This window comes from Balaenoptera musculus, chromosome 8 (assembly GCF_009873245.2).
Source record: "Balaenoptera musculus isolate JJ_BM4_2016_0621 chromosome 8, mBalMus1.pri.v3, whole genome shotgun sequence".
Taxonomy (NCBI): Eukaryota; Metazoa; Chordata; class Mammalia; order Artiodactyla; family Balaenopteridae; genus Balaenoptera; species Balaenoptera musculus.
Genome location: NC_045792.1, coordinates 13,667,916 through 13,690,373, shown reverse-complemented (window position 1 = coordinate 13,690,373; position 22,458 = coordinate 13,667,916). Strand labels below are relative to the sequence as shown.

Here is a 22,458-nt window from a genome sequence, read left to right as displayed (position 1 = left end):
GGATTGAGCTGATGGTGACTGGAAGATGTACTCAATTTCTAGGGTGATCTGCCCAGAACTCAATGCAATCACATATTTAGTAGTGGCAAAGAGCCTGATCACATTTCAAAAATAGGGATTTAAAAAATGAACGCAAAAGAAACGCAAAACATAACCTAATTCACTTTATACTTTCAGAAGAGATCCACAGTTTTTGATGAGTATGAATTACGCTTTAAGATTTTCTGGCAGCTTTTAAAGAACAAATCTCAGGATGTGTCTTGAATTATCCAGCCAAAATTGTGTCTTGTTTTCAAGAGAAGCAGATTGAGATGGAAGTGACCTATGTTAGACAGCAATACACCGTTTCAAATTTTGGAAACATGCGTGGATTCCAGAGATATCCTGAAATTTTTGCTCTGTAAATATTGTTTGAGTCTACACAGCTCAGTGAATGGATTTTTCTTCATGAAATTGCTAAATTAAAGCTAAGAGCCATCTTTAGTGGTGTAAGTCTGAATTAAAATACAGTTGGCATTTTATGAAGTATTAATGTACCTATGTGCTTTTGAATGGATAAAGTTGATAAAACATATTTTTGTTACTCTTGAATTATATTTTAAAATAGGGACAAAGTTTAATTCACTGTTCGTTGTTAGTAACAAACTTCATGCACAAAATTCTGATTTTACTCTGGCTTTGCTATTTTTTAAAAATATTTATTTATTTGGTTGCACCGGGTCTTGGTTGCGACAGGCAGGCTCATTAGTTGCAGCTCCAGGGCTCCTTAGTTGCTGCCTGAATGTGGGATCTAGCTCCCTGACCAGGGATGGAACCCCGCCCCCCTGCATTGGGAGCTCAGAGTCTTATCCACTGTGCCACCAGGGAAGTCCCTGGCTTTGCTATTTTTAATGGCATCTTTAAGTTCATTTTATTTATATTGAGCATGTAAGGTGTTTTCTGATTATATAAATTATATAGGTTTATATTTAGGTTAGAAAATATAACACAGTAAATATCAATCCCAATGAACTTTACTAACGTACATAATTTTTAAACAAATATGTCTTGGACCCTTACTGAGTTTCAGCCACTAGGCTAAACAATGGGGTTATAAACGTGAAAAACACACGCAATCCCTGCCCTCTCTCACTGAACTGAGTCTAGTGCAGTATGCAGACACGTAAACAGGCAAATACAATACCGCGTGATAGAGCTGTAATGGGGAAATGCAGGAAAGGGATGTCCAGGAAGACTTCCAGGAAAAAGAAGCATCTTCGTTGAGACCAGAAGAATGAGTAGGAATCAAACATATGTGGGAAGGTGAGAAAGGGAAGATTATTCCAGGCAGAGGAAACAGCAAGTACAAGGCAGGGGAGGAAAGGCAGCTAGGTGTGGTGGAGAAACTGAAAGAAATGTGGGGGCTGGAGAGCAGAGAGTGAGTTCGAGGAGCACTCAAGACACGGTGGAGAGAAGTATGCAGGACCCAGATGCTGAACAGTCTAGAAAGCCTCAGTATGGTTTGGGGGTTTGTCCTGAGGACAACAGAATGACTTTGAGTGTTTAAAGCAGGGTGATGGTTTGATCAGATTTGCTCTTTGTAAAGATCACTTGAGAGCTCCGTCGAGAATGGTTTGGAGGGAAGTAGGAGTGTCCGCAGTGGAACCAGTTAGGTCAGTGTAGACATCCGGGATGGACGTTGTTAATGGACTAGAGAGGGGGCGACGAACATCAAGAACGGGGGATGAACATGAGAGATCCTGTATTTAAGGGGATAGCATTTACAGGACTTGGCAATGGATTGGATGCGACGTGTGAGGGAGGAATCAGCCATGACCGCCAGGTTTCTGACTTGAAGGAGTCATTCACTGAGACTGGTGACACAGGAGGTGAGGTGTAGGGGAAAGAGAAGATGGCACAAGGAATACTGATATTTAAGAAACAGAAAGATTAAGAAGGTGAAGGACCCCCATTTGGGCTGAGCGGGGCTTGCTGTGCTGGGCACGGAGCCTCGCATGCCTCCTCCTCCGCCTCCTCGGCCTCCTCCACCTGTTCCTCTGCCTCAGCGCCCACGCGGCCAGCTAGCTTGATAACCAACACAAGGACAGAGACCCCTCTCGGCGCTCAGCCCGAGCTCTGCGCATGCCCAGTGGGTGCCGTGGGCCGAGCCTGCGCAGTTCGGGGAATTCGGGCCCTAGGGATCCCCGCTTGCGCCACGCCAGGAGAGCCGCGGCGCCAGCAGCGGTACCTTTCCGCGCGTCCCGCCGCCCCTCACTCCCGCCCCTTCCGTGTTTTGGTCGCGCACGGGTTCCGTCAGTCGCAGGGGCGATTGGTTGTTAGAGGGATCCGAGAGCGGCGATTGGCTGTCGTTGGCCGTCGCTCAAGCGCCCTCCCGGAGATGGTGCGAGGTGGGAGGAGAGCAGGAGAGACCCCGGAGCAGACTGATCGACGGTAAGCTGCGGGTTGCGGGCTTGGCCGGGCAGCTTCGGGCTGGGCTTTGGGCTGGCTGCCGAGGCCAGGCTCTTCCCCGGTCGCTTAGGCGAGGCTCGCTCTTGCTGTTCGGCCACGCTGGTTTGCCTGGTGCCTGCAGCGCCTTGCCCCCAACATCGACTCGAACCTCCCGTCTGGGGCTTCGCTGCCGCTGAGACACGGTCGCCGCCACGCCTTGGGGGAAGCCTGCGGGGCTGAGAGGGAGAGGTTTACCCGCCGGAACGGTCTCCTTCCTTCTCTCCGAATTCTACTTGTGCTCCAGGGGCCGGTCCTCACCGCTTAGGGCAAGTCTTCCCTGCTTCGCCTGCCACTGGGATTTCTCCCTGTCCAGCTTTCCCTCATTCGGCGCTTTGTTTTGGTCGTTGTCTTAACACGTCAGAGTCTTATCTCTTCGACCACATTGTGAGTCCTTAGGAGGTTCCGGATCTGGGTCCCTCCTTTCTTGAACACCAGTCAGGGTTCATTCGGTGCTTTGCGTTACAATTTATACTCAAGTATTTGCTGATTGCTTCTTACTATGACTCCCGATGAAAGGAAGGGTTAGGAATCCTTCGGGCTTTCCTTTTGTTGATCTTTTTGTAGAATTCGTGCTTAGATCATCTCATCCTTAGAAGCAAGGATACGAAGAGCCAACACTTGTTGAGTTCTGGCGGTGTGTTATGCTAGGCATTTTAATATTCATTATCTGGTTTAATCCATAAATCAGTTCAATGAGACATGCATGATTATTCCCATGCTACATGGGAAACCCGGGCTTAAGTAACTTGCCTGAGGTCACATAGCTAGTAAATGTTGGAACTTTCTAATCAGATCTGTTGAATCCATCATCCACTGCTGTGATATTAGTATCCTGTTTTACATTTAAGGAAACAGGTTCAAAGAAGCTATGTGATTTGTCTAAAAGTAAAGTAATAAGTTAACAGATTTACTTAAACATTAAAAGAGGTTGTAGTAGGTACGTGGTGGCCCTGCAGTTAGAACTGAACACAGCACAGACCAGGCTTTCTAGGAGCTCACAGCTTATTGGAGGAAACTGACAAAATAGCTACTCAATAAAACATGCTTTGGGTATTGTGTGTATGGATATGATGTCTGTGGGGAGGAAGGAATCAGACATGAAGAGGTAAGACAGGCTGATGCAGGAGGAGAACGGAGCCAAGCTCCCTGGCTTTGAATTCTGTCTCCATCATTTTCTAGCTTTGATCTTAGGTAAATTACTTAACCTATCTGGGCCATTTCCTCATCTGCGAAGTGGGTAATAATGGTACCTACTTCAATAGGGTTGTTGTGTTAATGAGTTTTTATACATATAAGATACTTAAAACAGTGCTTGGCATATAGTAGATAGTTAATAGGTGTTATATTATTCTAGGCTGAGCAAACTCATTGAGATAGGAAGCTTGAACCCAGGTCTTCTGACAGCTGGTCCAGCACCCTTTCCGTATACAGGTTGCCTCATTTGCATCCCTTGCCTACAGAAAGAGGAGTGGTGACCAAATAGTCACTTTGTCCTACAGCTTCCCAGGGTAGAAACAAGCAGCGTACAGGGAAAGAAAGTAAAGAATGCTGGGGGATGGTGAAAGAGGGATTCAGGGAGCTTTGCCTAAATTTCAAGTCATTCTAGATATCTAGATAGCCTGCTTCCTGGGCCTTATCCACAGTCTGACAACAGGTATGTGTTTAGAATATTTGTGCTCAGCATTGTGCTGGACACAGTATAGGGACACAGGCGTGATAGGGTATCTGCTCAGAAGCAGCTAATATTGTCCAGTTGGGTAAATGAGAGTGGAACACAAAACAACCATGAGTGACCAAGGGCAGCAGAAAAAATAGGGTTGAGCTTTTCTGGTTTCAACTACGCTAGCCATCAAACCGAAAGGCGAGAGTGATTTGAGGGGCGGGGTAGTTTAGGAGCGCTTCCTGTGATATAGTCATATCCCCACATTTATTGAGTTTCCCGGGAGTACAAAGCTCTGGGCTAATGCTGGGAATGAGAAGTGAAGAAGAGATGGGCTCTGCCCTGAGAAGCTCCTCGTCTAGGGGACACACATTCTGTTCCATTGTAACAGGTAGTTGGATGGAAGTGTGTACCGAGTGCTGTGGAGGCAGGAGGGGGGATATGTCAGCTGTACCTGGATGAATTGGGAGAGGGGTCACCAAGCAGGGGGCATTTGGGCTTGAAGCAAATGAGTAGAGGTTTCTCAGGCAGAGCGTTTTAGGAGAATGTAGTATGCTTAGGGACAAAGATTACTGACTCAGAGAGAAAGAGGGAATAAATGCATAGGTGTGGGGGGAAGGGCACGACCTTTGGATTAGAATCAAGGCACTCTTACACCAAATGAACTGAAGTTTGGAAGAGGACTCACCACAGGGCTGACACATGGTAGGCCCTCATGTGTTAGTTCCCTTACCCAGCTCCTGGAGAAGTAAGTTGCAGCCAGTTGGAGAAGAGCCTTGCATGCGGTGCTAAGTGGACTTGATCCTGAAGGGTAGTATAGGAGGTTTGGACTGCTATGTCTGACCTAGGAAGGCTTTCCCTACTTCTTCTACCCCAAAATTGTGAAAGTAGTCCACATTTTCTCCTAATAGGGCTTCACTATTAGTCTACCAAGAGCTCAGCAACCCCAAGTACTCACAACCCAGAGTGTCAAAGGTAGCTGGCTTTTTCTCAGAGAAGAGGCAAAGGCTGTGGATTTAAAAGGGGTTTCTCTGGTAAGCATTTAGATATAGTAGGTTCTTACAGTTGTAGCTATGAAAGATGTTATGCATTTTGTGTTTTCTGGGTTTTTTTCATCAGTATGTAGTAAAGTTCTTTTTCAGAGTTCCCACCTGTTTCAGGAAGGCCAGCGGGAGCAATGCCTCCGCTCCCTCTCAGGGTACCACAGTGGGGACAGCAGGAATCAGTGAGAATCCTCAAGGAAGAGGTGACACTCAGGGGACAGAGTCAGGGCCTCTTAGTGTCTTTTCTTCCCCCAGAGATTTTGCTTGCAGTATCATCTGTCATTCTGTGTTTTTTTTTTGTTTTGTTTTTTTTAATTTTTGGCTGCGTTGGGTCTTCGTTGCTGCTCACGGGCTTTCTCTAGTTGCAGTGAGCGGGAGGGGACACTCTTCTTTGTGGTGCGTGGGCTTCTCATTGCGGTGGCTTCTCTTGTTGCAGAGCACGGGCCCTAGAGCGTGCGGGCTTCAGTAGTTGCAGTGCGTGGGCTCAGTAGTTGTGGCTCGCAGGCTCTAGAGCGCAGGCTCAGTAGTTGTGGTGCAGGGGCTTAGTTGCTCTGCGGCATGTGGGATCTTCCCGGATCAGGGCTCCAACCCATGTCCTCTGCATTGGCAGGCGGATTCTTAACCACTGCGCCACCAGAGAAGTCCCTGTGTTTTGTTTTAATGAGGGAAACTGTTCTTTTACTGCTCCTCAAACTCTGTTCCTGGAAGCCCCACCAGAACTGGAGTGCTGAGTTAAGAGAGCATATTTCTAGGCCTAACCCAGCCTTCCCGAATCCGAACCTTTAGGGGAGGGGCTGGAAACCTCTGCATTTGTGTGCATATTAAAGGTTGAGAACCTTTAGTTTTTTTATTCAGCTTTCTTCAATAAATATTTATTACATGCCTAAGTGTGCCTAACACTGTGTACACCCAGTATAAACTGGACAGGTAACCGCCTCTTACGTGAAATGAAATCTGCATTGTTGTTCAGAGGATGTTAGGGCAGTGGTGGAGTAAAGCACTGGATAGGTTAGGCAAAGGGAGTTTGTACGGCACTTTGTAAGTCTGGGGGGGGACTTATGATACAGTAAGAAATAAGGAGCTTCGAGGGTCATCTGTGTGCATAGGAAAGAATGTGGACCTTGGAGTCAGCCTCACCTGACCCGACCACACTAGTGTGTGATCTTGGTCAAACCAGTTAACCTCTCCAAGCCTTAGGCCCTTATCTACAAATGAAGTTAAAAATAGTGCTTACCTCATAGGGTGGTGTTGGTAATTAAATGACACAAGGCAAATAAAGTGCTTAGTAGGTGCTTGGCGTATAGTAAGTGTGAAATTAAAAGCAGAAGGGCTTGTTATCTCCATTCTGCAGATGAGGATGTTCAGGAGTGGAAGGGTTAAGTTACTTGGCCAGGGTCGCACAGCTAAGTAGGTGGTGGACAGAGGCGTCTGGATTTGAACCCTGGGTCATTCCCCAAAGCCTTCTTTTTGAACCTGAGCATTGTTCTGCTTCCTGTAGGAGTAATTCCTTCCTGGCGGGTTGCTCTGAAGCTCCTTGAAAAAATGTCTGTTGAAGTTCTTAGCTCAGAGCCTGGCACATGTTCAGTAATGTTAGTTTGTATTCTCCTTTCCCAAGAACAGCAGACAGCTTCCAGGGGTTTAAGGAACTGCTACTCTGTCCTTATTGAAAAAGCATGGAGTTTGTCACGGGCCACTGGAAAATGTCTCCTGGGTCTAGGCTGGCTGCCCGCCCAGGTGTTTATGCCCAACAGCACTTGGGTGGAATCCTGGCAGCTGCTGATTTCTTCCTCCCCCTCTAGGGTGAAGGCCATGCCGCCCCCTGGGAAAGTTCCTCGAAAGGAGAACCTGGGGCTACAGTGTGAGTGGGGGTCCTGCTCCTTTGTGTGCTCTGCCATGGAGGAGTTCTGCGAGCACGTCACTCATCACCTGCAGCAGCACCTGCAGGGCTCCGGGGAGGAGGAGGAGGAGGAGGAGGAGGAGGACCCGCTGGGTAAGGAAGCAGGACGCAGCAGGGGGGAAGAGCTCAAGGGATGGTGGAAGATCTGATTTTCCTTGCCGCAAAGGGGGAAGGCAGCCGGCGAGAGTGGTGGTTTATTTTCCTAATTGTGCTTTTTTTGGTTTGTTTATAAAAACACTGTAGACTCATTATAGAAAACTCATTAAACAAGGATATATGGAATGAACCTGCCATCCTGCCATCAAAAGTCAATTACTGACTTTGGTGAACATTCTTTTTGACCTCTCTCTGCATGTGTATAAATAAATTAGATAGATACGATTTTATTTTTTTAAAAAGGATCATATTGTACAAGCTGTTGGCAAGCTGCTTTTTTCACTCTCTGGTAGTGTTTTTCAATTTTTTTTTTTTTTTTTACTGTGACCATCAGTTAGGAATACATCTTATATCACAACCCTGTACACAAAAGTTAAAAAATACTAAAAACAATACTTGCCTTTATTAAATTCTCTCTGAATTGTTCTATCTTATTCTCTTTCATTAAAAAAAAGTGTGATTTGCAATCCCCTAAACTGATTTCACTACCCACTAATGGGTCACAACACAGTTTGAAAAACTCTGTTCTACAGAAGGTATAGAGACACCTCTCCTTCCCCCACCTCAAATTCTGTTTTGAGTCTAGTGACTGCGAACTATGACTAATAGCTTCAAAAGTCAAGTAATATTTATACAGAGGAGAAATTAGGGGATTATTATATTTTTAAAAGTATCTACTTTTCAAAACAAGTAAACCCCTATAAAGCATTGGAAATTTGGTGCTTAGACAGATGCTAGAGAGATAGGAAGTGGAATTGAATAGTTCTAGAGAATAGTCCTTCCTAGGGAAGGCCGATCTTGGGCAGGATATGGGGGAAAGAAGGACTTCCGGTTTGACAGGAAGGGGTGGGAGGTGTCCCAGCTTCCTCAGGAACAGCAGAAACTCCCAGCCACTGTAGCAAATGCCAGCCACACCTGCTGTCTCTGAGTCACTGGCACTGGGACATGCACACACTGTCCCCCTGCCTAGACCACACTTCCCCTCCACCTGGTTGCAGTCTAGTATTTATACATGTGATTATTGGATGTTTTTTTCTCCCTGACTGAAAGCTGTACGAGGACAAAGACTGGGACTCTTTTTTACTCGTCCTTGTATCCCTGGTGCCTGGCACACAGTCAGTGGTCATTAAATACTAGTATTTGCTGAATGAATTCCTGGCATACCAGGTCAGTCCGGCGTCCTCACTTGCTGCTAAGTGGACGGAGAGCTTTGGAAAGTATCAGACTCGTCCTTCTAAACCCCTTTTTGCAGAGGAAGAATTCTCCTGCTTGTGGCAGGAGTGCGGCTTTTGTTCTCTGGACAGTTCGGCTGATCTCGTGCGCCATGTCTACTTCCACTGCTACCACACCAAGCTGAAACAGTGCGGGCTGCAGGCCCTGCAGAGCCAGGCCGACCTCAGCCCCTGCGTCCTGGACTTCCAGAGCCGCAACCTCATCCCTGACATCCCTGACCACTTCCTGTGTCTGTGGGAGCACTGTGAGGTCAGCAGGCAGAGCCAGTCATAGGGGTGGAGGGAAGTTGGGGATCTCAAGATGCCTTGACCCTTTCAGGGATGGCCCTGTATTCTTGAGGTTCCCGCGAGTAGCCCTCCTACATTTCTGGGTAGCCCCCTTGCTCAAACTTTCCTATCCCCACCAAGTTAATTTGGGAGAGAGCCGAGAAGCCCCCTTTGGACACCTAGGGGTAAGAGTCCCTCCACCCACCCTCAGTCCTTACCCCAAGTTGCTCCTGGCACAGAGCTCCTTCGACAATCCCGAGTGGTTCTATCGGCATGTGGAAGCGCACAGCCTGTGCTGTGAATACCAGGCAGTCGGCAAGGACAACCACGTGGTGCTGTGTGGCTGGAAAGGTAGGACCACTCTTTAATTTCTGACCTCTAAAGAAACCTTGGGGTTGCTAAGGGGCCAGGGCTGCTAGGGGTGGGACCAGTCCTACAGGGCAAGGTTGGCTGCTGGCTGGAGAGACTTGGGGGTACCAGAGCCTACTCTGAGGGTTTGTAGCTGGACCTGACTGGACCTTCCTTCCCAGGCTGTACGTGCACCTTCAAGGACCGCTTTAAGCTTCGAGAGCACCTCCGTAGCCATACCCAGGAGAAGGTGGTGGCCTGCCCCACCTGCGGGGGCATGTTTGCCAACAACACCAAGTTCTTAGATCACATTCGTCGCCAGACCTCATTGGATCGTAAGCGGTCGGAGAAGGGGTATGGGTGCAGGCTTGGAGTGGGGGTCGGGCACATTCCCAGGAGAGGGGACCCCTGAAGGTATCTGCAAGTTGGCTACATCTACCTTGAGGGCTCAGTCACCTACCACAGTGTCTGCTGATAGAGACTCATTAGACGTTGTTATGCCATGCTTACTGTGTGCCACAGCTCTTAATCTCAGTGAATCCTAGCAGCAGCCCCATGAGGTAGGCCTCTTATCCCCGCTTTTTGCAGGTGAGGAAACTGAGGCTCAGAGAGGTTAAATCACTTACCTGAGATCACACAGCTAGTAAGTGGTCAAGCCGGAATTCTAATTCAGGTTCTCGACTCCAAGTCCCATGCTCTTTCTGTGATACTATGTCCGTCCATAGTTCCCTAAGCTCCCCACTCCTCCTCTGGTGGTTCCCTTCTGCCTGGGATGGTTCCCCTCTCCCAGCTTGCTCTCCTCTCTGTGCCTCTCCACCATCCCTCACAACCCACCCTCTCTTCTGCCCGCCCCACCACAGAGCAACACTTCCAGTGCTCTCACTGTTCCAAGAGATTTGCCACGGAGCGGCTGCTGCGGGACCACATGCGTAACCATGGTGAGTAGCCGGCCACCCCCTCTCGTCCCGGCCCGCGCTCCAGCTTGCACTAGCCCTCGGATCACAGCCTCGTCTCTGCTCCTCAGTGAACCACTACAAGTGCCCTCTGTGCGACATGACCTGCCCACTGCCATCCTCTCTCCGAAACCACATGCGCTTTCGCCACAGCGAGGACCGGCCCTTTAAATGTGACTATTGTGACTACAGGTAAAGGGAAGCGGGGACTGGAAATCAGAAAACTCGTGTTCCAGGGTCCTCCATGCCCTCTGACCCCTCCTGACCTCTCTCGGCAGCTGCAAGAATCTGATCGACCTCCGGAAGCACCTGGATACCCATAGCAAGGAGCCAGCCTACAGGTGTGATTTCGAGAACTGCACCTTCAGTGCCCGGTCACTCTGCTCTATCAAGTCCCATTACCGAAAAGTGCATGAAGTGAGTGGGGCTGATGGTGGGGAAGGGCCAGCAGAAGTGTCGGGGAGCCCGGGGTCGGGGGGAAGCTAGCCTCACTCTCCCTCCCCCCCCCCCCCCACAGGGAGACTCAGAGCCAAGGTATAGATGCCACGTGTGTGACAAATGCTTCACGAGGGGCAACAACCTCACCGTGCACCTTCGCAAGAAACACCAGTTCAAGTGGCCCTCAGGGCACCCCCGTTTTCGGTATGCTCCTCCCAGATTCCCACACTTTTTCTTCATACCTTTCAACTATTTACAGACCTTGAATTTGATGGTACTTTGATGTCCACCATCTCCATTTAGGCTCAAGGAACCTAGAGAATAGTGGTGGGGCAAAGATTATTTTTCTGATTTTTGAATCCAAGGCACGATGCCAAAAACAGTAAATGGTGCCAAAAGTCCTGCAGCCGGAACCAGAGTGTGAGCCCAAGGGTCCTAATCTGTAGCTCCATGGCCTTTTCATAAATTCTTTGACAACACTACTGTCCAGTACAGATAATTCCTCTCTCTCCCCTTTCCTCCCCTCCCTTTCCTTTTTGAGTAATGATCCTTCTTGCCTTTTCTTCTAAATATTCCAATAAAGACCTTTTTTGTCTTTAACCTCCATCACTTAGAATCCCAGGGCTGCTTCTTTCCCCCATACTTGTCCCTTACCTCGCCAATCTCCAGGCCATTTCTGCCTCCCCCTGCCCTTGTTTGCTGCCCTCTGTGCTCCTCCTTCACCAGGTACAAGGAGCATGAAGACGGCTACATGCGTCTGCAGCTGGTTCGCTATGAGAGTGTAGAGCTGACACAGCAACTGCTGCGGCAGCCCCCAGAGGGATCGGGCCTGGGAGCATCACTGAATGAGAGCAGCCTGCAGGGCATCATTCTAGAAACAGTGCCAGGGGAGCCAGGACCCCAGGAAGAGGCTGAAGAGGAAGAGGAAGGTGGGGGTGGTGAGGGGACAGCCCTCTCGGCCTCTCAGGACACTTCTAGCCCTGTCATCCACGTGGTGAATCAGACCAGCGCCCAAGGTGAGCGAGAGATTGTCTACTATGTGCTGTCCGAAGCCCCGGGAGAGCCACCCCCAGCCTCTGAGCCCCCCTCCGGGGGCGTCATGGAAGAACTTCAGGGAGTAGCTGAGGAGCCAGAAGTCCAGATGGTATGAAGGCTGCAGACCCTGACCATTGCTACCCCAGACCCTGGGGTTTGAACCGGGCTGGTGGCAGTGCCCCTAGTGGGCAGCCCTTGCCAATGGATGCCTTTAGGAGTGGTGCTGAGAGCAGTGCGGTCCACTCTGGACCCGGCTTGCATCATTCGGCAGACTGAGGGACTTCCCTTTTTTGCCAGACCACATTTTGTGGGGATCCTGAGGAGTTTGGATTCTTTGTGGGGGGCACCCTGGTTGTGTGTGTGTTCTTGTAGAGGGGGCTAGTGTCAGGCTTAACCCTAACCCCCAGACGTGCTGGAAGAGTGATTAAAATCCATAGTCAGCTCACATCCATTCCTGTCTTTAGGCCCAGGGATGACATGTAACTGATCCCTTGCAAGGGCCCTTTCCTCACAACCAGCCAAGGCATTTCCCTCTAAATGGTTCCTCCTATAAACCCCAAGGACTTTCATGGTCATCCTCAGGGATGGGATTGAAGGCACTGAGTATGTGCGTAACAATTGTTTTTGGTAATAAAAGAAACGCTTGGGCCGTTACTCACTTCTTCCTTATGTTTGGTGGTATTAACTAGATAACGAGGAGATACTGCTGCCCAGAAGAGGAGCTGAATAATTAGGCTCGTTCCCCTTTTAGTGACTAGGGTTTGTTTTAACTGTCCTCTTGTTCCCTGCCCCCCTCCCCCGCTCCCCACCTTTGGTGAAACTTCTCCATTTCTTCTTGGAACATCTACCATCTCTATAGAGGTCCCAGGCATAGGCCAGGAGTGGGCAGGAGAACACTCTAGGATGGACGAGTGGGGCTTGCCAGGAAGCCAGAGCGCCCAGGCCGGCCCCACTCTCTGAGTGCTGGTTAGAAGCCAGCACCTCTGGGTTGGGGGTTCTTTACCTGTGGAGCTGTGGGACTAAGAAGGAGGCTTAGGGCGGAGGGTGGATGTGGAGGCCCTAGGGAATAGCAGGTACTTGGGGTCCAGGAGCCAAGTTAGAAAGTTGTGTATCTGAATGTGCATTTTCCTGAGGAAAGGGGTCTGTTTTTTCAGTAGATTCTCAAAGGGGTTGGAACCCTCCTAAACAAGAACCATTTTTTTAGGCCTGTCCAGTCACATCTTAGTGCTCTGTGTCCATTCTTAGGGTCTCCGCCACTCTCAAGAGGTCAAGGAAGTACTCTCAGGGGTCTTGGATGGGCAGGAAGCTGCCCCAAAAGTGTTGTTTTAACACTTTTTAAAAAGGACTAAATGTCTTTTAAAAAGACATTTTTAAAAAGGACTAAATAATTCTTACTACAAAAACTGTGTGCCTACTGCTGAAAGAATTAGGAAAGAGAAGTCTCTTCATTAATTCCGTCAGCCATTTACTGAGTTCTTCGTATAGTCTGGGTTTTGTGACAGGTGCTAAGGATACAAAGATGGATAAACCCAGGCAGGATCTGCCCCGGAGGGACTTGCAGTACAGAGGCGAGGAAAGACCTAAATGAGTGGAGTGAGAGGCCTGTCAGGGTTCGTTGAGAAGGCTCAAAGCAGGAGCTGACAGTATTACTTGGCCAAGGGATCGAGAAGGACTTGGTCAAGGAAACAACTAGAGCTACCATCTACAACGGGGTGGCCGGTTTATTCCGAGCAGAGGAGACTAGGTCTGTAAATGAATCTAAAGGGGTACTTTGTGGTCTGCAGCACAGAGGGCAGTGGGTTGTGGAGAGAGACAAGACTGGGAAGGAAGGCAAAGCCGCCCAAAAGGACTGCATCAAGTTTTAGAACGGTGATTCTGCCCGTGATGGGGAGTGAGAGAGCAGGCAGATGCAAGTTAGGGAGCTGCTGCAGGAATTCAGGCAAGAAATAATGAGGGCTTTAAGGTCAAGTCAATGTAGACATTCACTTCGCTTCTGCAAGAGCCCCTTCAAGAAATAGCAACATGTTCTCTAACACCATATACGAAAATAAACTTAAAATGGTAGAAGACCTAAATGTAAGACTGGAAACCATAAAACTCCTAGAGGAAAACATAGGCAGAACACTCTTTGACATAAATTGTAGCATATTTTTTTGGATCTGTCCTAAAGCATAGGAAATAAAAGCAGAAGTAAACAAATGGGACCTAATTAAATGTAAAAGCTTCTGCACAGAAAAGGAGACCATAAACAAAATGAAAAGACAACCTACAGAATGGGAGAAAATATTTGCAAATGATATGACCGATAGGGGGTTAATATCCAAAATATATAAACAGCTCATACAACTCAACGTCAAAAAACCAAACTGACTAGAAATTGGGCAGAAGAACTGAACAGACATTTTTCCAAAGAGGACATGCAGATGGCCAACAGGCATATGAAAATACGCTCAACATGGCTAATCATCAGGGAAGTGCAAAATCAAAACCACAATGAGATATCACCTCACGCCTGTCAGAATGGCTGACGTCAAAAAGAACACAAAGAACATGTTGGTGAGGATGTGGAGAAAACAGTACACTGTTGGTGGGAATGTAAGTTAGTGCAGCCACTGTGGAAAACAATATGGAGGTTTCTCAAAAACCTAAAAATAGAACCACCATACCATCCAGCAATTCCACCCCTGGCTATATATCTGAAAAAAACACAAATTAATTTGAAAAGATACATGCACCCCAATGTTCATAGCATTATTTACAATTGCCAAGTATGGAAGCAACCTAAGTGCTCATCAACAGATGAATGAATAAAGATGATGTGGTATATATATACAGTGGAATACTACTCAGCCGTATAATAGAATGAAATTTTGCCATTTGCAACAATCAGGATGGACTTGAAGGATATTATGCTAAGTGAAATAAGTCAGACAGAAAGACAAATACTGTATGATATCACTTATTTGTGGAATCTAAAAAATACAACAAGCTAGTGAATGTAACAGAAAAGAAAGAGACAGATATAGATAGTAAAGTAACGGTTACTAGTGGGGAGAGGGAAGGGGGGAGGGACAAGATAGGGGTAGGGGGTTAAGAAGTACAAACTATAATGTATGAAATAAGCTACAAGGATATACTGTACAACACAGGGAATATAGCCAATATTTTATAATAACTAAATGGAGTATAAACTTTAAAAATTGTGAATCACTATATTGTACACCTGTAACATATAATATTGCACTTCAACTATACTTCAATAAAAAATAAATAATTTTAAAAAGAAAGCAGGACTTCCCTGGTGGCACAGTGGTTAAGAATCCGCCTGCCAATGCAGGGGACACGGGTTCAAGCCCTGGTCCGGGAAGATCTCACATGCCGCAGAGCAACTAAGCCCGTGTGCCACAACTACTGATCCTGCGCTCTAAAGCCCACAAGCCACGACTACTGAGCCTGCACGCCTAGAGCCCGCGCTCCGGAACAAGAGAAGCCACCGCGGTGAGAAGCCCACACACCGCAACGAAGAGTAGCCCCCGCTCACCGCAACTAGAGAAAACCTGTGCACAGCAACGAAGACCCAATGCAGCCAAAAATAAATAAATAAATAAATAAATAAATAAATAAATAAATATATATATATAAAAGGCATTGAGAAAGATTTTTCTTTTTTTTTTTAAATGGCAACATAGAGGAGAGAGGAAATGCAAGTGAAGACTTCCATAAGCAAAGCCACTGCATCTCCAGGCTCACTCCTCTAGGATCCTGTATCAATTTCACCACCCACACCCTGTCCTTCCACTAAACAAGTATAATTCTGCCCCCCCATCAGGCCTTCAGATAACTGAAGACAACGGAGGCTTCTTTGGGCTAAGCACCCTCAGTTTCTTCTAAACCTCCTGTGTCGTGTAGTTTGGAGTCCCCTCTCCACCCCCGTGTCCTTGGGGCCTCTAGTTTTGGTGGTTACACCATGCTCTCAGTTTAGTATGAAGCCGCTGCCCTCTGGAGCCCCTAAGCCTTTACATGTTTTGTTATTGCCCAAGCTGTGCTCCTTCACTTTAGATGTTTGCAGTGGTTATCTTGGACCCAACAGCAAGCCCTCGTGTTTATCCTCATTAAATTTTGACCTGTGAGACTCGATGGACAACTGTCTCCAAGCGGTGGGTTAAAAGGTTGAATAGAACAGGGCCGGAGGCAGACCCCAAGGGCAAGTCATTAGAGACCTTTCTCCCAATCAAGATGAGATGAAGCCTAAAGGCTCTGAACCCTGATAAGACTGTGGTGCCCCATTCTCCGTGTATAATTCAAAATGAAAATATTAAACCCGGAAGCAACTACAAGTAAGTACAACATGATTATACTTTCAAAAATATATATTTATAAACTATCAAATTCTGGTCTCAATTTTTTTCTTTCATTTTTTTGGTGCCCTTGGTTTGCTGGTGTTCTAAGCAGTGGCTGGGGCTGCCACTTGAGGAATTTCTTCAGCATTACTGATGGCATTCATTCCTCAGCTGAGCAGTGCCTTCAGGATCAGGCCAGCACCCCGTGAAAAGGGCCTTCCCTACCAGTCATAGCAGTGACGCCCCCACCAAATCCCATTGCTAGGTCTGGACCATGGGGAGTGCAGAAGACATTTTGGCCTGCTACCGTGTGATTCCAGTTCTCCAGGAGGAGGGGATCCTGGGCTCTGTGTGCGTGGGTTAGAAAGCACCGGACCGGAGAAAGGGGTTATTGAGTCTAAGCAGCCAGAGGCCTGTGGAAGAATATAGAGGCTGGGGGTGGGTGACAGCAGATCCCTGGAGGGAGGAGGGTGCCAGTACTAATTTGATTGCCTTAAAAGTTCATCTAGAGTCAGACATCATGGTGCCTGAAGATTAAGGAGATACCCTGTCTTACTCTTCTCAAAGGGGTGGCGGTAGGAAGAGAGGGCAGGTGGCCCAGGAGTGTGGAAACTGATGCTTCATTTTTCTTATTTAGGGCAAGTCCATAACCTCACACAAGAGCACAGAAGAGCTGAGTGAGTAGAAAAGAGAAATGATTCTCCAAGATGAGAAGAGGGAAGAATAGTCATGGGGAATCAAGTCATTTCTGTCAGACTGTGACCTAGTGAATATAGGCTCCCAATGAATGAATGAATTTGCTCAAGATCAGGAATCCCACGGTGCACTTTGCGAATGAGGTGCATACTCATTTCGTGTACAGTAGCAGAGGGGTTTGAGGCTGAGAGGGAAGGTAGGGGGAGGTTGTGAAAACTTTTCATAGCATGCTAAATAGCTTGAATTTCTTGACTGAGCAAGGAATATGGAGGACAAGTAGATAGACGAAGCTTGGAAAGTAATGGAGACATCCCTTCCTTCGAGTAGAGGGAAGGCAGGATGGGAGGGGATGTGAATTTAGTTCGTAGGAGGTGTAAGGTGTGACAGGGATTTCATGCCTGGTGGTCTCTATTTCCTTGATAGAGTAGGGATTAATGTTATTGAGGGATAATTTGTTGGATTAAGGAGATTTATAACAACTGTCAAGTTTTAGAAATGCCGTTTATAGATACAGGAGTGAGATGGATCACCTGACAACTCAGCAGAGGCTGAAGACCAAGATCAGGCAACTTCAACACAAGCAGACTCTTTTTTGTAGCAGATACCAGCAGCCCTGGAGCAAAAGCAGAAGACAGACCACTGGGTTGATCCTCGGCCATGGCTTGTCTGCTTGGACATGAATTGCCTAGGGTCAAGGAGCAGGGTAATTAGAGCAGCAAGAGAAGAATCGTGAGGTCAAAACTGGGCAGGGAGGCCCTAGGAGACTAGTTAGAATCAAATACAGTGAGCCTCTGAAGATCAGGGCAGGAGGGAAAGGCGGTCAGAAAAAGGACATTTTTAAAGTATTTTTTTAATTGAAGTATAGTTTTTTTAAAAATTAATTAATTAATTAATTTTGGCTGTGTTGGGTCTTCATTGCTGCGCGCGGGCTTTCTCTAGTTGCGGCGAGCGTGGGCTACTCTTTGTTTTGGTGCGTGGGCTTCTCATTGCGGTGGCTTCTTGTTGCGAAGCACAGGCTCTAGGCGCGTGGGCTTCAGTAATTGTAGCACGCGGGCTTTAGTAGTTGTGGCTCGAGGGCTCTAGAGCACAGGCTCAGTAGTTGTGGTGCACGGGCTTAGTTGCTCTGCGGCATGTGGGATCTTCCCGGACCAGGGCTCGAACCTGTGTTCCCTGCATTGGCAGGCGGATTCTTAACCACTGCGCCACCAGGGAAGTCCTATCTTTCTGAATTATAGTTTTGTCTGGACATATGCCCAGGAGTGGGATTGCTGGATCATATAGCAACTCCATTTTTAGTTTTTTGAGGAACCTCCATACTGTTTTCCATAGTGACTACACCAATTTACATTCCCAGCAACAGTCTAGGAGGGATCTCTTTTCTCCACACCCTCTCCAGATAGATTTTTTGTAGATTTTTAAAACATTTATTTATTTATTTATTTGGCTGTGCCGGGTCTTAGTTGTGGCATACGGGAACTTTAGTTGTGGCATGCGAACTCTTAGTTGCGACATGAGGGATCTAGTTCCCCGACCAGGGATGGAACCCGGGCCCCCTGCATTGGGAACGCGGAGCCTTAGCAACTGGACCACCAGGGGAGTCCCATTATTTGTAGACTTTTAAATGATGGCCATTTTGACCAGTGTGAGGTGGTACCTCATTGTAGTTTTGACTTGCATTTCTCTAATAATTAGCAATGTTGAACATCTTTTCATGTGCCTATTGGCCATCTGTATGTCTTCTTTGGAGAAATGTCTATTTAGGTCTTCTGCCCATTTTTCGATTGGTTTGTTTGTTTTTTTGTTGTGAAAAGGGACATTTTGAAATGGAGCTAGTTAGGGCTTCCGTGGTGGCGCAGTGGTTAGGAATCTGCCTGCCAGTGCAAGGGACACGGGTTCGAGCCTCGGCCCAGGAAGATCCCACATGCCGCGGAGCAGCTGGGCCCATGCTCCACAACTACTGAGCCTGAGCTCTGGAGCCCGCAGGCCACAACTGCTGAGCCCACGTGCCACAACTACTGAAGCTTGCGCGCCTGGAGCCCATGCTCTGCAACAAGAGAAACCACGACAATGAAAAGCCCGCGCACCGCAACGAAGAGTAGCCCACGCTCACTGCAACTAGAGAAAGCCCGTGCACAGCAACGAAGACCCAACACAGCCAAAAATAAATAGATAAATAAATAAATTTATAAAAGTAAATAAATAAATAAAATGGAGCTAGTTGGAATGTCCGCAGGAAGTAGGCTGCTGAGTGGAGATAGGGGTCGTTGGAATAGCGGCGATCAAGGGAAGTAAGGCATTTTGAACACCTACCAGCAGTGGCCTTTCTCCCCACCCTCCAGGGGAGTTGGCCTTGTGTTTGGAGCAGGGGAACAAGTCCCAGAGAAAAGCTGGGCAAACAGGCTGGTCTCAGGCTGGTTCCACGCAAAGGGTACAAAGGGGTGTGGTGGGAGTTCAAGTTCTAGGGGAAGGAAGACGGCAAGCTGAGACTGGGAGGCAGAAGGTGTGTGGGTTCTCAAGGAAAAAGAGACAGTGACTCGGGCAAAGAACCTTGGCAGCTTCGAAGAACCCCTCATTTTCTTCTTATCAAAAGGAAATGGCGGGCTTCCCTGGTGGCACAGTGGTTGAGAATCCGCCTGCCAATGCAGGGGACACGGGTTCGAGCCCTGGTCCGGGAAGATCCCACATGCCGCGGAGCAACTAAGCCCCTGCGTCACAACTACTGAGCCTGCGCTCTAGAGCCCGCGAGCCGCAACTACTGAGCGCACGTGCCACAACTACTGAAGCCCGTGCACCTAGAGCCTGTGCTTCACAACAAGAGAAACCACCGCAATGAGAAGCCCGCACACCGCAATGAAGAATAGCCCCCGCACAGCAACGAAGACCCAATGGAGCAAAAAAAAAAAAAAAAAAAATTATTTTAAAAAATTTGAAGAAAAGGAAATGGAACTACATCACAGGTGAGAAATGGAGAGATAAATATCACACTTTTAAAATATACTTCAGTATTTCTTGATTTTGTTATATATGTTATATTCTCATATTTTTTAACAACAAGGATTGTTTTTAAAAGGCAACAGCCAGGACTCTGCCTAGTAGGTACCCCTCCACTGCCCAGACTCAGGTGCCTATACCCATCTTGATTGTCTCCAGCAGCCTCCCTCTTTTATCTACCACTCTCTCCCAGGCCTGGGCTGCATTTCCCCAAGTGGCCAGCAGAGGGTCCTTCCACTGATAAATACACTTGAAAATCATTCTATCCAAAGGGGGGAGAGAGAGAGAGAGAGAGAGAGAGAGAGAGACAGACAGAGAGACAGAGAGAGAGACAGACAGAGAGACAGAGAGAGAGAGAGAGACAGAGAGAGAGAGAGAGAGAGAGAGAGAGAGAGAGAGAGAGAGAGGGGGGGACTGTCGGGGTAGACCAGAAACCTGGGGTGGTGAAAGCAGAACTACGGTCACTTCCAAAGTCCACAATCCAATTCCTTTCCAGCTCCCAAAAGATCCTGCTATCCCCCTTTTCCCATAAGTCCATAAAGCTCCTTACCAACTGCTTCTCCCACAAATCCCTGCCCAGAGCACCCTGTGTCTGCTAGATTAGCTCCCAGCACTAAGCTGAGACAGGAATTTTCTGCTTCTGCCTTGCTCCTCACAAGCCAGTTATCACCAACCCTTACCTATCTGGGTCTAGGGAACCTGTCCTGGATGGAGGCTGTCTTGGTGGTGGGAGGGGAGGCTATGGGATGGGAATTGGGGAGGATCCTAGAAATAGGAGAGGATCAATAGCACGGAATGGAGGAGGTATATTTGAGGAAAGGGGGGGAGGATCCATTTTGGGCATTGAGGGAAAGACCATGGTAGGAGACTGGAAATTTATTCGGAGGATGAGAAATCAAAGCATGCCCCCAGATTAGCAACATCAGCATCACCTGGGGACTTATTAGAGATGCAAATTCTCTGGCTCCATCCCAGGTACTGACTGAGAAACTCTGGGAAGGGGGCCTTGTGGTCTGTGTTGTAAGGAGCCCTCCAGGGGATACTCATGTGTGCTAAGCTTGAGAACTACTGCTCTCGAGTTACAAGGTCTCTTCCAGCAGTTAGAAGTGTGCGTTCTATGGAATCAAAGTTCTGTCTTGGAAGGTATGTGGAAGGAGTTGGGGGTATCTCCCAGAATGGAAAGGGTCTGTCCTAGTGGACCTCTAGAAGGTTGGAAAACTTTTATATCCTAGAATGGGAAGAAGCCTGTTCAGGGGAGTGGAGATGGATCTGCTTCATAAAATGGGAAGGTGACACTATTAGGGAATGAGGAAGTTTGACATAGTAGATCAAGTCATTGTTTAGAATGTATAGTCTTGGTTTTGGATCCCTGGATCCACGACATGAGCTGTGTGACCTCATACTTGTACTTAACATTTTTGAGCTTCAGTTTCCTTATCTGAAACATGGGGGGATAATACTGGCCTCATAAATTTGTTGTGAGGACTGGTTAGACTGTTTAGTCAATACATGGCTATACAGTGGGTTTTCTGTGCACAAGTTCTGGGAATTCAGAGGAGAAAGAGACAGACCTAGCTCTTTCTTCAGAGATCATATCTCTATGCTGAGAGCCTAGCACATAGCAGGTATTCAGCAAATGTAGTTTCCCCTCCTTTGCCAAGGAAATGGGAGATTCTTCTGCGGGAAATGAAATGACCTTGAACCATGGTAAGTCTGACCTGGAGAGTAAGGATGTATGATCTGTTCCTGAGAATTAAAAATCATCATCTATTGCTAAGCACTTGAACACTTGAATCTCATAAGAACCTTTTCTTCTGAGAGGCAGATATGCAGGATTTTTTTTTATCATCCCCATGACATGGATGAGACCCAGAGAGGTGGAGAAATTTGCTTGAGTACAAAACTAGTAAAAGCACAAAGGATAGAATGCAAATCTTCTGACTGCAAATTCAGGACATGGAAGATGTGTTCACAAAATGGGGAGAGGGTGTCCTGTGTCCTAGAGAATGGGGAGGCCTGTTTCAGGGAAGAGAAGGGCTTTTAGTGGGTGCATGACAGGTGTTCTAACCCAGGGAATGGAAGTTTCATCAGGGCAGTGGTTCTTGACTTTGCCCGCTCAGTGGGATCAGTTGGAGAGCGTTTTAAAATACTAATGCCTGGATCCTACCTTAGAGATCAGCATGAACTGCTTTGGAGTGTTATCTAAACATCTTTTTGAAAGTCCCCAAGCGATGCTAACTCTCAACCAAGGCTGAGGACTCCTGCCCTGGGGCAGGGGGTGTGAACCGCACAGGGCGGAAAACTGGCAGAAGACTTGGAAATGTTGGTCTCTGAAGATAGGGAAGGCTGTCCTGAGGAATGGGGACAGAGCATTCCTAAGGAAGGGGAGGAAATTTTCCTGAAAATTGGAAAGTTGTATGCCAGGGAATGGGGGGGTAGTGTCATTAAGCTATGGAGGTTATCTTGAGAGAATGAAGAGCCTGTCTAGGAAGTGGAGGGAGACAGTCCATTTGGGAATAGGGTTCCCAGAGGCTTCATAGCAGAGAGGACTTTAGGGTTTAAGCCCTGTTCTGTTACCAACTAAATGTGTCCTCTTGACACATGGCTTAGCCTCACTATGCCTCAGTTTCTTTATCTGTAAAGAGAGGTTGTAACACCAGCCTCATAGGGATATTGTGAGGATTAAATGAGATAATGCAACTGTTGGGGGGGGGGAGATCTACAGTAGAGCACTGGGGGTTAACTTGGAGAATGGGGGTTCCTGAGGAACAGTGGTGATGTGGCGCATGGGGTCGGGAAGGTAGAGAGGGCTGGATCCAAAATCTTTATGAAACTCTAAGTCACAGGGGGGGGGCCTGGAGACATCCTGCAGGGGCCGCCAGCCTCCAGGCTTCAGAGAGGCTGGCAGAGGGGGG

The 22,458-nt window shown here is 47.7% G+C and overlaps 1 protein-coding gene across 4 annotated transcripts; it reads left to right on the top strand.

Annotated features, from left to right (window-relative positions):
- The first annotated feature begins 1,131 nt into the window (after positions 1-1,131).
- On the top strand, positions 1,132-12,170 carry LOC118900015 (histone H4 transcription factor). Of its 4 annotated transcripts, none has more exons than XM_036862143.1 (11): positions 1,132-2,430; positions 2,570-2,753; positions 6,990-7,180; positions 8,496-8,725; positions 8,982-9,093; positions 9,273-9,425; positions 9,951-10,028; positions 10,115-10,235; positions 10,322-10,460; positions 10,561-10,685; positions 11,208-12,170. In XM_036862143.1, exons 3-11 carry the CDS (start codon positions 7,000-7,002, stop codon positions 11,629-11,631), a joined length of 1,563 nt encoding a protein of 520 aa, XP_036718038.1. In that variant the 5' UTR covers positions 1,132-2,430; positions 2,570-2,753; positions 6,990-6,999; the 3' UTR covers positions 11,632-12,170. The 4 variants fall into 4 exon arrangements, with proteins under 4 accessions (XP_036718038.1, XP_036718036.1, XP_036718037.1 ...); XM_036862144.1 differs by having other exon boundaries at positions 2,414-2,430; positions 2,519-2,753; XM_036862141.1 differs by lacking the exon at positions 2,570-2,753.
- The last annotated feature ends 10,288 nt before the right edge of the window (positions 12,171-22,458 follow it).